At 36.6% G+C, this 14,384-nt stretch overlaps 1 protein-coding gene across 1 annotated transcript in view; it reads left to right on the top strand.

Annotated features, from left to right (window-relative positions):
• LOC135202599 (trichohyalin-like) overlaps positions 1-14,384 on the top strand; it is a 201,827-nt gene that overhangs the window by 110,126 nt on the left and 77,317 nt on the right. Inside the window, exons 12-20 of the mRNA XM_064232112.1 lie at positions 725-850; positions 1,292-1,414; positions 2,166-2,411; positions 4,011-4,142; positions 6,659-6,835; positions 7,680-8,043; positions 8,449-8,841; positions 11,678-11,863; positions 13,044-13,228. Of these exons, the coding sequence (XP_064088182.1) occupies positions 725-850; positions 1,292-1,414; positions 2,166-2,411; positions 4,011-4,142; positions 6,659-6,835; positions 7,680-8,043; positions 8,449-8,841; positions 11,678-11,863; positions 13,044-13,228 (1,932 nt within the window). The remainder of the gene's footprint in view (positions 1-724; positions 851-1,291; positions 1,415-2,165; positions 2,412-4,010; positions 4,143-6,658; positions 6,836-7,679; positions 8,044-8,448; positions 8,842-11,677; positions 11,864-13,043; positions 13,229-14,384) is intronic.

Here is a 14,384-nt window from a genome sequence, read left to right as displayed (position 1 = left end):
GGAAAATAGGCTACGGGCGCCCATGGGTGCTACTATTATTATTATTATTATTATTATTATTATTATTATTATTATTATTATTATTATTATTGCTAGAATCTTCTGGGGCTTGCCAAGGTCATTTACTGTCATTTGTCATGTCGAAGCCACAGATGTTTGTTAAGTATCTTTAAATATGATTTATTATAACTGCAAATGTCATGTGTCATATTTGGCTCACTGCCTTTCCTTCATGATCTGTTGTTATTAAAATTGGTTTACCTTTCCAGTCAAATAAGATGTAAGATTAGAATACTTTTGCAATTGAAACATACTTACAGTAGTATTCCATGTAGTAGTACGTCATATGCTTTGACATGGTCTAGTCAGATGGAAAGAACGTAGGAGAATAGGGTGGTCAAAATGATTTATAGGTGAAGGGGAAAAGGCGCTTAAAAAGAAGGGCCTTCCTATATACAGGAGGAGTTAGACTGCGTGCAAGCTAGGGATGAATGATGCATTGCATGTACGGGCAATCGACGTGCTTATGATGAGCCTTCTGTGCGAATGTATGAAGTGGTTAATGCTGTGAGTAATAGATTCTGCATGGGAATTCATCGACGATATAGCTGAGACAGTGATTATGGTGTTATTTTTAAGCTACAGCCTTTCTTCATTAGAGGAATCGCTTTAATCCTAATGAGAGATCGCCATTTATACTCTTACAATTCTCTCTCGTTCAAAGGTATCGATGAAAATGCACGACGAAATGGAGAAGATGAAGCAGCAGTTAGAAGAAGCGGAAAAGGACAAGAAAATGCTGACGGAAAAATTCAAGGACCAGCCAATCAAACCAGGTGGAAAGTACAGTGTAAGTTTTTTGAGCGATAAAGAAGAAATAGCGATAAAGTCTTTGTGGTTTGACCTTGTTTCTTTAGACACAGGCTTGACCTCGCCTTTCAGAAAAGCTCGTGACACCTATCACGTTACCTATTTTCCTCATGTTACTTTTAAAATCTCTTCTTTTAGAAAACCTTGTACTATGGTTGCTCCCAGATTTTTATCCTTTTTTTTTCTATTTGGGTGTGTCTGTACTTGGTGCCTTTTCTTTCATTGGTATTATTACTTCACCTACTTTATTCTTACTTATTCTTTAATCTTTTGCCATTCTTATTTAACATTCCAACACCATTCTCATGACGTTCTTACGATGTGATTACGATTCTCGCAATATTTTACTGACATCACTTTGTCTTCTCGAAATCTTCCGGGAGTCTCATGTTCTCTCTTCTTCTTCTTCCTCTTCTTGCAGCGATCTCAAATGATGGGAAGGCAAGGAAGCCAAGACAACACAGACCAGCTAATGAGAGACTTGCAAGACGCCGGGGAACGCGAGCAGGACCTCAAGGACCAGTTGAAGTTTGCAGAAGAAGAGGTAAGGTCGACCTTAGACTCACAAGGGAGGTTACTGTGAGTTTTGGTGCTCAAGAAATACAATCTGGGGCTTGGAAGGACAAAGGGTTTTAGGCGACTTAAAGGGTGAGGCCACAATGGAGATGTTTTGCTCGGTACCTGAACCGTTGCCTTGTTGTGAGAGGTTAGAAAAGGTACACTGAGATGGGACACTTAAAGTGAAATATTCTCCGTGTATTATTTAATCATTTGCCGGCTTGGAAGGGCTTAGGCCTAGGTGCTGAGCTCTTGTTCATAGAGAGACAATTTATTCCTAAACACCCAACCTTTGAGTAATTGCTCTAGAATGTTTTCAAATAAGCTTCAGGAAACCAGGTCAGATTCTGAGTAATTGAGCTAGAATGGTTTCAAATAAGCTTTCAGTAAATCAAGTTAGCCTTTGAGTAATTGGTGTAGAATGTTTTCAAATAAGCTTTCAGGAAACCAAGTCTGAGCAATTGCGCTAGAATGTTTTCAAATAAGCTTAAAGGGAGTCAAGTCAGCCTTTGAGTAATAGCCTTAGAATATTTTTAAATAAGCTTTCAGGGAATCAAGTCAGCATTTGAGTAATAGCTCCAAAATCTCTACAAACAAGCTCTCGGATAACCAAGTCAGCCTTTGAGTGATTTCTCGAGAACATTTTCTAATAAGCTTTCAGGGAATCAAGTCAGACTCAGAGTAATTAACCCAATAGCATCCAGGGAACACAACCTCACCTCTAGATTTCCCCACAGACCAAGAACCTCCGGAAAAAGCTCTCGAGAGTCGAGGAGGAGAATGAAACTCTCGCCCTCCAGTTGAAGAAAATGAGCAACAAGGCGAAGGCCGACCGTCAGAGGTCACTGGAACGCTCTGGATCTTTGGAAAGGGCCAGTTCCGTCGAGAGAGGTCAGCTGAGTCGACAGGGATCGACTGAAAAGCCTCCGGTGAAAGAACCTGACGAAGGCATTACAGAGGACCTCGACCCAACGGAGCTGAAGGTTCGTTGGAAGTTGTGTTCTTGTTCGATTTTGTCCTCGAATGATATCAGTAACATTTTTCAGTACAGGTTAGAATATGGCTTCTTGTAAATCAGGTTTAGGTTTATTTCTAAGTTCTATAATTTCTTAACTTCATATCTACAATATTTTTCAATGAATTTTGCTCTCAAGGACTTTTTGTATATGTTCTTGATGCAGTAGTTCGTCTGAAAGAGACATCGTAAAATCTGCGTAGAATATAACTTCATTTCATAAAGGTTTAAGCTTTTTTTCCATGTTCGATTCCTCTTAAGATATCTATAACTTTCACTTTAGGAAGACCTTTTCTGGCTTTAATTCCTTTAAAATAAGATTTTACGCCTCTTTTCTTTTTATGTATAGATTTTATTCACTAAATGTATTTTTCCTAAATTAAAATCTGTAATTTCTGTATCTGCTCGCAAGTTTGGTTACCCTGAACATAATTTCTATAGTATTTTCCACCTTAGTCATAGACATATTTTTGTGCTCATGTTCCCTAAAATAAAATATATTACTTTTTCACCTAGCTTATGAGCCTTTCTTAATCAATCTATTTTCCTCTCGTTTACAAAATGAAATGTTTTCTTTCAATATTTATAACTGCATCGTCGTTCTCCTCTGACCCTTAACCTTTGCAAGTAGGTCATTTAAGTTCACAAAATACCACAATATTTTGTGGATTTAAATGGCCTATTAAAAACCTTTTTAACTGCTTAAGACATCATTATATCAAATGTTCTTGGTGGCATTTAATCTATAAGTAATAACTAAGTCCGATTGACTTGTGATTATGAATTGAAAATCCTCTTTTAAATAAAAATGTTATCTTAGACTTCATTTCTATCAAGCGTTCCTGGTGATCGTCTATAGAGAAATTTAAAAAAATCGTAGCATATTCAGACGGAAGCATTATTTCGTCTGGAAGTTCTCAATTTTCTTCGACAGACTTTAGTAAGATGCATAATTAATCTGAATTTGATGATGATTCAGCTATTAATTACTAAAGATAAAAATATATTATAAGGATTTGTGTAGAATTATGTGACATCAGTCTAACTATTTTCTCAAATGATTACAGTAAGATGCTTTCTTAAGTACATGCAAACGCATTTCTTACTTACCTTGTTCTGTTTAGTTTCGTAAACTGCGGTTTTGTAAACCTACCTTCATTTGTTTAGCCACGGAGGAAACTGTTAACAGATAACGAAAAGAAACAAATCTCAGTTGCTCATATACTTTCGATATTATAGGGTAATGTTTTAGGAATTCTTCAGTTCATATATCTGATAGCTCGTACTTTTAATCTATCGGCTCCAGTCCTCATGATACTTGTGCATGCAGTAGTCTGCTAGGGCCTCTTGCAAATTCAGTTTGGTACACCAAAGTTACCAATTACCCAGGTACCTAATTCATTCAGTGCATAACTATGGAAACTTGTACTCTTAACCTGTTTATTCCTGTCATCAATATACTTTACATACAATACGTAGTCTGCTAAGCTGCTTAGAAATTCTGTATGGTACACCAAACTTGCCTGATTACTCAGATACTTTATTCACTCGTTTCTTTCTTCCCCAGATCCAATTAGAACTGAACGAACAAGAAGCTGCTGTTCTCAGAAGGAAGGTTGAAGATCTGGAGTCAGAAAACGAGAGACTGCAGAGAGAAATTAAAGGCGTTCTGAGCTCTGCTGACCTGAGAACAAAGAAGGTAAAAGAATTTTAATTTCAGCTTCAGTTTTAATCCTTAACTTTGTTTTATGGACCATAAAATCATAGTAAACGGACTTGAGTTTTTTTATTGTCTGCAGTTAATTAGGTCAAAAATTTTTCAATCCTGCTCTAAATTCACAAATATTTTGAGCTATTATCTGCACTTAATTAACTTACAGAATTTTCTGACTTGCTCTTAAAACCACCAATACAGTTACTTAAGTTACAGAATTTTCAGACGTACTCTTTAAGCTACGAATATTTTGATTGTTTGTATTCTCTACTGTTAATTAAACTACAGAGTTTTTGGATGTACTCTTCAAGCTGCAAATATTTAAATTTTTTGTGTTTTTACAGTTAAGTAAGATACAGAATTTTCGGTTGTTCCCCGAAAGCTGCAAATATTTTGATTTTTTGTATTCTCTACAGTTAATTAAGTTATAAAATGTTCGAATCTGCACCTAAAGCCAAAAGTATTTTGAGGTTTTTATTATCTAAAAATGAATTGAGTAACAGAATAATATATATATATATATATATATATATATATATATATATATATATATATATATATATATATATCAATGAGGAGAAGGACATAAAGACTTGATAAAAGGGTCAATTTATTCCCGACGTTTCGTAATGTCTTCATTACATTTTCGAGGGCTGTACAAAATAGATAGCATAAAATAAATTACAATAAAGCTAAGAATTTGAGATTTAAAAGTTGCACAATGATTACAAACTTAAAATATTAAAAATACTAAAAAGACACCTTTAAAAACAAAAAACGTAAACTAAACAGGACAAAAATTATTAAAATAAGTAAAAAAAAAAAAAAAATCGAATGAAACAAAAAAATAATAAGACATATTCAAGTAAAATAAAACTGGACCAACCTATTCAGCGGCAATGCCGAGACTGGAGATAAAAGGAAGAGACTAAGAAAGGTACAGTGTGCCAGCAGAGGTTTGACTATTCAACAAGGGGACGAGTCGTTTAATCATTAACGATTCTAAGATTGTCAAAACGTTGTTGTTGGAAGCTCGTCCTACAACTGTAAAGTCCTTGTTTTCAATGGAGGTTTTACATATTTTCGAATGATTTCTAATATTAGAAAACTCTGGGCTTGCAATTTTGCTGCCTGTCCTATAACTTACTCCACGATGTGAATCTATGCGTACCTTCAGAAGCCTCCTGGTGGATCCAATATAAGTTCCTAAATTACATTTAGGACAATTATAGCTATACACACACCCGGAGGACATATAAGGGCACAAACGATCTTTAAACTTGAATAATGACCCAATGGTAACAGGATTAATGGGAATCAAATGAATCCTGTTACCATCGGGTCATTATTCAAGTTTAAAGATCGTTTGTGCCCTTATATGTCCTCCGGGTGTGTTTATAGCTATAATTGTCCTAAATGTAATTTAGGAACTTATATTGGATCCACCAGGAGGCTTCTGAAGGTACGCATAGATTCACATCGTGGAGTAAGTTATAGGACAGGCAGCAAAATTGCAAGCCCAGAGTTTTCTAATATTAGAAATCATTCGAAAATATGTAAAACCTCCATTGAAAACAAGGACTTTACAGTTGTAGGACGAGCTTCCAACAACCACGTTTTGACAATCTTAGAATCGTTAATGATTAAACGACTCGTCCCCTTGTTGAATAGTCAAACCTCTGCTGGCACACTGTACCTTTCTTAGTCTCTTCCTTTTATCTCCAGTCTCGGCATTGCCGCTGAATAGGTTGGTCCAGTTTTATTTTACTTGAATATGTCTTATTATTTTTTTTGTTTTTTTCATTCGTTTTTTTTTTTTTTTTTTTTTTTACTTATTTTAATAATTTTTGTCCTGTTTAGTTTACGTTTTTTGTTTTTAAAGGTGTCTTTTTAGTATTTTTAATATTTTAAGTTTGTAATTACGAAACGTCGGGAATAAATTGACCCTTTTATCAAGTCTTTATGTCCTTCTCCTCATTGATGTATATCCGGCTGTGGCCACCGTGTGTGGATATAGATATATATATATATATATATATATATATATCTATATATATTATATATATATATAATATATCTCTATATATATGTAATATATATGTGTGTATATATATATATATATATATATATATATATATATATATATACTAAAAGAATTTCTCCCATTATATGTATTTAGTTATGGGAATTGCCATAAATTTTCGTCAGCTAGTAATGATTAAATAACACTGTACCACGTTGTAATTCATATGTATATATTAATAAATTGCTAAAGAGAAAGTGTGTATATCTCTCGTAACTATATTAAGTTTGAGTAAGTTTGTCATCAGTTATTCCTTTGAGGTGAAGTCATATTTTAGTCATAGGGGTTGTGGCACACTGCTTCCCATTGTAGCTTGAAAGTTTCTTGCTGAATTATTATGCAATGTTTAATTCGACAAATGTCTAACCTTTATCTACCTGAAGGAAAGATGTGGAAGTCTTTGGTTTTATCCTTACAGGGTGACTCCAGCGGCGACTCCCAGAGACTCGAGAAGGAAGCAGATTTGTTGAGGACGAAGATCGGCGACATGGAACAAGAGAACGAGAAGCTCTTGGAGGAGAACAAGAGACTGCAGCTGAAGGCTGTCAAGCGCCTTCCACTTAGCGGAAGTGAAAGCAGCTACATCGAGAGACAGGTCCGTTTTGAGGTCTTCTGTTTTTCTTTCTTTCTTCTTTTAAATCTTGTAGCTGAAAGCCCTCATGGACAGAATCAACAGACTGTAAACTAAAGGGCCCTCCAAAGGGAAATCAACCTGCAGAAAGAGACAGGTTACAGGAAAAGGAGGTAGATAAATAGATAAATAAGAGGGAATAGAACATAAAACTGCTACCTCTGAAATCAGGTCCGCAGAAAGCAGGAATAAATTTGGTCCTCATTTAAACATTTATAAATCATATGACTACCTAACTGCACTAGGCAAATAATTCCACATTTTAGTTGTAGTCAAAATAGAACTCCAAACAGCGACACACTGTTAGCAGCAACAGTCTGCCTAGTGTGGTATCTTTAGATATCCCAGAGAGGTTTTATGTTTTTAGTGCAGTTAGGTCGTTGATCTGTTTGTAAGCACGATGGCATTAAAAGTGAATGGCAATGAGAGATTACGTTTTTGGGAATAACAGGATTGTCGCTTTTGGGGAGAAGGAACTGTTGTCCCCCAAACATTTTTGTTAACATTATTTTGTATATGCTTCCTTTAATTGTTAAGTTGTTTCAGCTAAGAGAGAGAAGACCGAGACTCCAGAGCCCTGCTTACAGTTTGACATGAGCAGTAGACTACACTTCTGTTTATTTATTTATTATTTTATTTACTTCTTTAGTTTGGGCTTATGAAATTGTACCCTTTAAAATCTAGGACTAAGACTCCAAAGCCTAGCTTTCAGTTTTACAGGGCCAGTTAATTGCTCGGGTGCTTATGTATTTGTTTATTTTTTCCATCAACTTGATCCCAAGTAAACAAACCACACGATTGCTTGCAGGTAATGGAAGACAAGGTCCGGCGCCTTGAGAAGAAGTTGAAGGAGTCCAATGATAAGCTGAAGAACGCCCAGTTGAACGCGTCTTCGAGCAGCGTCGCTGGAAACAACATAGATGGTAAGGCAAAGGGTTCCAACGACGTTGCCCTCGAAGGCCTCAAAAAGGAGGTAACCGAGAAAGACGGCGAGATCACCGATCTCAGAGCAAAACTGAAAGACCTCCAGGAGGCGTGCGACAAGGTGACCAAAGAGTGCGAGGACATGAAAAACGCCTCGGCCTACAGGGACCGCACACCCAAGAAGCCCAAAGACCTCACGCCCAAGGCAACGCTCATTAAGTGGGTGGAGGAGCTTGAGAGTGAATGTGGTAAGTGGAGATCCTCACTCCCAAGGATTCTATGAGTGAAGTTATATACATATATATCCACCCACCCACCCCCTCTTACCTTTGCTGTGCCCTCCAAGTATGAGGGCAAAAATGGCCTATCATAATCTGTTAATTATCCAGACAACTAATCAGATGAAAGAGTTTGGGAAGAGAAAACCAGTACAACTGGAGGCTCTAGCATTATTAATTCACTCTAATTGTTTTTAGCTTCCCCTCTCCCCCCAGCCCTCCTTTTTTATTTCAAGCATTTTCTGCTGTTCGCAACAGCTTCCGCCACTTTGCTTAGTTGAATGGCAGCCTTTAAGTTCATAACAGTAAAAGAAAAGTGAGAGAGCCTTGATTAGCCTGTTCCTCCATCCTGTAACCTCTCTCCTTTGCCAACAGCCACTCTCAATGTGAAGTTAAAATTCCTTGAGACCGAAAAACAAGTCCTGGAGGAAATGAACAAGGGTAAGAGAGACTCCAATAGCGCCATTGATGGTGAAATGTGCCACTTGCTCTTCACCGAGCGCGAGAACCTCCTGGTCGAGAACAAATCTTTGAAGGAGAGAGTCGAGACCAAGGAGTCAGATGCAAGACTGCAGAAGCGGAAAGTGCGAGAGCTTGAGATGGAGAAAAGTAAGCTCTCCGACCAGATCAAGGCATTCAAGGAGAAAGAGGGCAAGATCAAAGATGTCAGAGCAGCTGGAGACCAGAAGAGCAAGCTCTCCAAAATATCTGATTTCACTCCCAAATCGGTCCTGAAACAAATGGTTGATGAGCTGAGTGATGAGTGCGGTAAGTCGTTTTGCCGTAGCGGTAGACAAACAGAAAAAAGAGAAAGAAAGGGGGAAAACAACCAAACCTACTTTCCTGGAATGAACTTAGAGAGGAGCAGAGCACCTACAAGAAGGAAGCTGACTACAGCTGCTTGATTTTCGATGCGCTTTTCTGTACTTTGCCATGTTGCTGCAGAAGGACCTACCTGCTGCTCATTTTGGCATAGCTGTGCCGCCTTGGTAAACACCACGACATCTTTCCATGGGCGACATATTATGGGCATAAGGCTACGCAAGAGCTCTAACCTGGATTGTGCTTTCTGACACACACACAAAACAATCGTAGACACCAGGAAACCGAACTTCACGTACCACGAGAAACTGAAGCATGATGAGGTGGTTTTAAAACAGATACTTTGATTGAAATTTCATTTTTTAAGAGAGTTTCAGCTGCACTATTGGTGCTGTGAGTTAACTTCAATGTGTTTTAACTTCTGCGTAATAAGTGTGTTGATACAAATAAGATAATCAGTTGATATTCCACTTTTTCCATACATGTTTGGCAAAATTTTTGGACGATTATTAGTCATAGAATTTCGACTCTGCGATCAAACAAATATCTATAGCAGATTCACTTGCATAAAGTAGTACAACTCTAAAGACATTTCGTTCCTTACAGTTCTCAGTTTATGAATTTTCTATATACATGGAAACTTGAATTCACTCTACACATGAGGACTCATCACATGACATTGACTTTCCTCAGTCTTTAATTTCTCCTGCTTCCAGTTTTTTACCCTTTTCCAGTGTGTCTTTTTGTGCATGCCCTTCTTAAACCTCTGTATATGTCACATATGTTGTTATAGGAAAGATAGAGCATGTGCCGTCTTATTCACTTTTTTTGTAGTGAAGGTTTCTCAAGCCTTTCTGGGAACTTTCTAAGCCTACTTAAGGTTTTCCAAATCTTCATGAGAGTTTATCACGCCTTTATGAGGGATTTTCAAGCCTTCAAGAGAGTTCATCAAGCCTTGATGAGAGTTCATGAAGCTCTCATGAGGTTTACCAAGCTTTCATAAAGGAATTTTCAAGCTCTTTTGAGGTTTCTGAGGCTTTCATGAGGTTTCTCAAGCCTTAATAAAGGTTTCCTAAGCCTTCTTGATGCATCTTAGACCTCATGAAGGTTTCTCAAGCCTCAATTAAAGTTTCCTAGACAATGTTCTTTTCGGCCAAATCATTCTGTTGTTTCACTTCCTACTTTTGTCTTAGTACGTTAAAAAAATAGAATATCTAAAACAATAGAGTAAACTAGAAGGGTTAATGTGCTGATAACGAATTGGCAGAACTTAGTCATGCACATGCTAAGTCAAAAACACTGACTTCAACTTCAGCTTCCAAGTGAAAGTCAGTTTGATGTCATTCTAATAACATATACAGTAGACTGAAGCATCAAGTAAAAGGAAAGATGATTTGAATCTAACAAATATTGAGATATACAGTTGGCACGTATGAAAGTAGTCGAGTTACTTGGATTTATTTCATTAGTTATAGTTTTTAGTTGTGGTATTAGTTCTCCTCGAGATTTATTAGTTACTATAAATGTCATTTTTACCTAGATTGATTTGGAATGAAATGATTGTAACAAATTTCTGGTAAATTTGGGTTCCTTCAAAACATTCAAATACACAACCATTCAAGGTTTTTCTTAAATTGCTAAGCATTAAAACTAGGAATATACTATTGAAACTAAATGTTGATACCATGACATACCCCTAGTTTTCTTCGAGTAAATAAAAGTTTTTTTTTCTGTTGTTATGTACTTAGCTTTCTCTTTATTCTTTTTTATCAGATGTCGAAGGTAGTGTGTACATCAAATTACTATACAAATGCCTAAGTCTCGATCACTTTTCTTGAAATGTGTCTTAATTGGTCATTTCTATATAGACAGTTTTGTTTTCATATGTGCGTGGATTGCGAATGTTTCCACACCATTCGTTAATAAGTAATTAAGTAATTATCGCTAGGACGCACGTATGAATAATGAATAATTTTGGAATTAGCGTGCGTCAACATTTCCTTGGAAGTGAATTAGATAACTTTTCTTGAAATGAATGATAAATACGTCACTTCTTCAAATACTTCTTTTCTGTTATGACATAGTGTGACTATTCTGTGAGTCTTTGTCAAGAAATGATTTAGGAATTCTAAGTAGAATCTCATCTTCCCACCTGCAGATGTCATAAATTGTTTTGGAAATAAATGGCATTATTATTCTTAAAATTTTAAGCAATTTGCTATTACTTGATACTTTCTTTTGTTTTTATATATACATTTAGGTCTGTAGGTCTTTCCTATTAGATGAATAAACTATTCAAGCCAGAATATAATATGGAAAGTAATTTCTCATTGCTAACGTCATTATGGTACTTAGAAATTAAGTGATCTTTTATTAAGTGTATAGAAGAACGTCCACTTTTATAGTTTATAATTTGAAATTTATAATTTTATAATATACAGATTTTATTTATGCTCTTCTGTAATATGCGTGAATGTCTTCAAGCCTTTGTCAGTAGATAACTAAGAAGTTGAAGTTAAAATGCAAACGTGAAATACAATTTCCTCAAGTTCCCGGAGATACATTAGAAGAGCATTTTTTGTATAAATTATAACTTGTCATTTAAAATTTTATTATATACAATTCATATGATTTTTCGCCACTGTCATCTGTGTGAATGTCTGTAATCCTTTGTTGATGAATAATGAATTTATAATTAAAACAAGTAAAGTAAATGAAACGTCAACACCTTCCACCAAGCTCCCCAGAACAGTTCCCAAAAATTCCCTCTCGCCCTTTGTAGCCAGGTTACACGTCGCTCTCATGGACACCGACAAGTCCAAGAAGGGCCGCCCTGCCTCGGAGGACCTGACGAGCCTCAGGGACCTGGAGGATAAACTCGAAAGGGAGAGAGAGCGCAACGACGAGTTGTCTCGCCAACTGAAGGAGGAGAGAGAGAAGCTGGATAATAAACCTCTAGCTAATAGAAGTAAGTGTCTCATTCCTCTTCTTCTTCTTCTTCTTCTTCTTCTTCTTCTTCTTCTTCTTCTTCTACAGGATGTTGCAGGATAGAGGATGTAAATAGACAGGAAAAATAATGTGCTGATTGGATTGGGGAGAGAGAGAGAGAGAGAGAGAGAGAGAGAGAGAGAGAGAGTGCAAGGATTAGGATGTCTCGAAGACTTGTTAGTTCATCCGAGGAGACATCGTGTTAGAATGAGAGAGAGAGAGAGAGAGAGAGAGAGAGAATGCAGAGTGACAGGAAAAATACCATAACATGCCACAAGAATAGATAAATCTGGAGAGAGAGAGAGAGAGAGAGAGAGAGAGAGAGAGAGAGAGAGAGATAAGGATTCATTCAATATAATTCATAGAAATTCACATTTTATGACAAATTGACTCTTTTAAAGTAGGGAGTAGCTTTCAAAGTCTTTAGTCTCTAATGATATAAATGTACTAGTCATTAACTAAGCTATTTTATATTTATCTCTTTTTGGCAAAAACTCTCAAAACGTTCACGTGTTAATTCTTGAAATATGAAGGCAGGCATCTTTGACAAACAATATACATCTTTTCGTTACTAATATTGGTCGAATATTGTTGATAATATATAGCTGTATTTAAAACTAACAAGTTTTCCATAACTAACATAGGATGATTGCCAATAAAAACCTGAATTTAAATATATATGTATATATAGGATAAAGGCCATTTGTATTTTTAGTCACCTGACCGTGAATTCGCTTACTGAATAGGCGTGTACTGAATTCGCAATTGAATTATTTGACACATTGTTCAAAACCAGGCTCTAGAAATCAAACTATTAATCTTCATATATTATCCCTCACTTCCTTTTGACCTTACGTTCTGTGACACCCTTGCACTAAAGAACCCCATAGTTTAAATGTTTACATTTCTCTCCAATTTAGGCCTGGCCCGAAGGATTAGATATTTTTACGTGGCTAGGAGCCAATTGGTTACTTAACAACGGGACTTACAGCTTATTGTGGGATCCGAACCACATCGAGAAGTGAATTTCTATCGCCAGAAATAAATTCTTCTGATTCTTCACGTTCTGCAACGCCCTTGCACTCCAGAACCCCATAGTTTAAATGTTTACATTTCTCCCCAATTTGCAAGTGACCTCACTTTCTGTAACGCCCTTGCAGGAAAGGCCGGAGGGCAAGACGACGACGTCCGTCGGTTGGAGGAGAGGGTAGAGTCCCTGAAGAAGGACCTGGCCAAGGAGAAGGAGAAGAACGAGGAACTGAAGGCGAAGGCAGGGTCTGCCGCTGGAGTAGGATTCGAGGAGCACAGGGCGGCTCAGACGGAGAAGCACAAACTCCAGAAGGAGGTGAGGAAAAGCTGACGCTTTTTAAAAGTTTTTTTTTTTTTTTTTTTTTTAGTTTTTTACCACGAGAGCCGAGACGGGTAAATGAGTGTCAAACTCCAAGAGGTGGTGAGACAAATACGAGATTTTTTTAAAGGTTTTTCGTTGTTTTATGAAGAGAACCGAGTCTGGTAAATGAATGTAAGTTTGGGATGAGTTTCTTTACACTTTTAGTTTGGTGTCATCGTTTGTCACAAAGTAGTGGTTATTTTAAGGACAGGCGGCCGATGTAACGGGCATCTCAATGTGCCATATCTTCTCCAATCCTGACCCCGCCCCTCCCCCCATCCCCCCAGAAAAAGCAAAACAATCAAAAGAACATGAGAAACAGTACCATGTGCACGGAACAGGAACAGTGAGGAGTGATGGATTACACCAAAAACTGAGCTTAGTCTGACAAACGAACAAACGTGCATGTCTCCTAGTATCCTGTTAGAAATTAGACCACACTGTTGACAATTCTGTGGTTTAGGAATTAGGTTTATCTTTTTAACAAAGCTAAAACGCGAGATTATACTTGCAATAGTATACAGAGCTCTTTTTAAAAACTGGTACCTTCAACCTTTACAATTAGGAATCTGATGAAAGTTGCCGTCATTTACTAAATATTTCTATGTCCATAAGAATCAGTTTCATTTTTTAAATTAATTCTTTGAACCATTTATGCCAACCTCTACTTCGTGTGCCTGGCTTTATGCCTAAATCACATACTCCATTCCCTTGCTTAGTGGAATGTTTATGGATAAGTAAAGAAAGGGGGATATTAATTTGAACATAGACAACCTACATATTTTAAAGAATTCAGTTTTCCAAAGTTGCCTGAGCGCAGAAATTAATTTTAGCTGCTAGCTATGGTTTGTGTAGAATGCTTCTTTATTTGCATATCATTTTTATATTTGAATATGTTGAATGAGTTAATTTTCATTAATTTAACAATTCAGGAATAAACTACTTTATGAGCTAATATCATTATCGTCATTTTAATGAAATTATTTCATTCTCTTGACAACAAAGTTTGCGTAGAAAGCTCTGTTTTATGCGTGTGATATTCATATATAAAACGTTAATTTTCATTCTTGTAACAATACAGGAATACACTTTACTTGATGCGCTTATGTGA

The sequence above is a fragment of the Macrobrachium nipponense genome, chromosome 24 (genome assembly GCF_015104395.2).
Source record: "Macrobrachium nipponense isolate FS-2020 chromosome 24, ASM1510439v2, whole genome shotgun sequence".
NCBI lineage: Eukaryota > Metazoa > Arthropoda > Malacostraca > Decapoda > Palaemonidae > Macrobrachium > Macrobrachium nipponense.
Note: the sequence above shows the minus strand (reverse complement) of the source record. Positions and strands in the feature narration are given on the sequence as shown.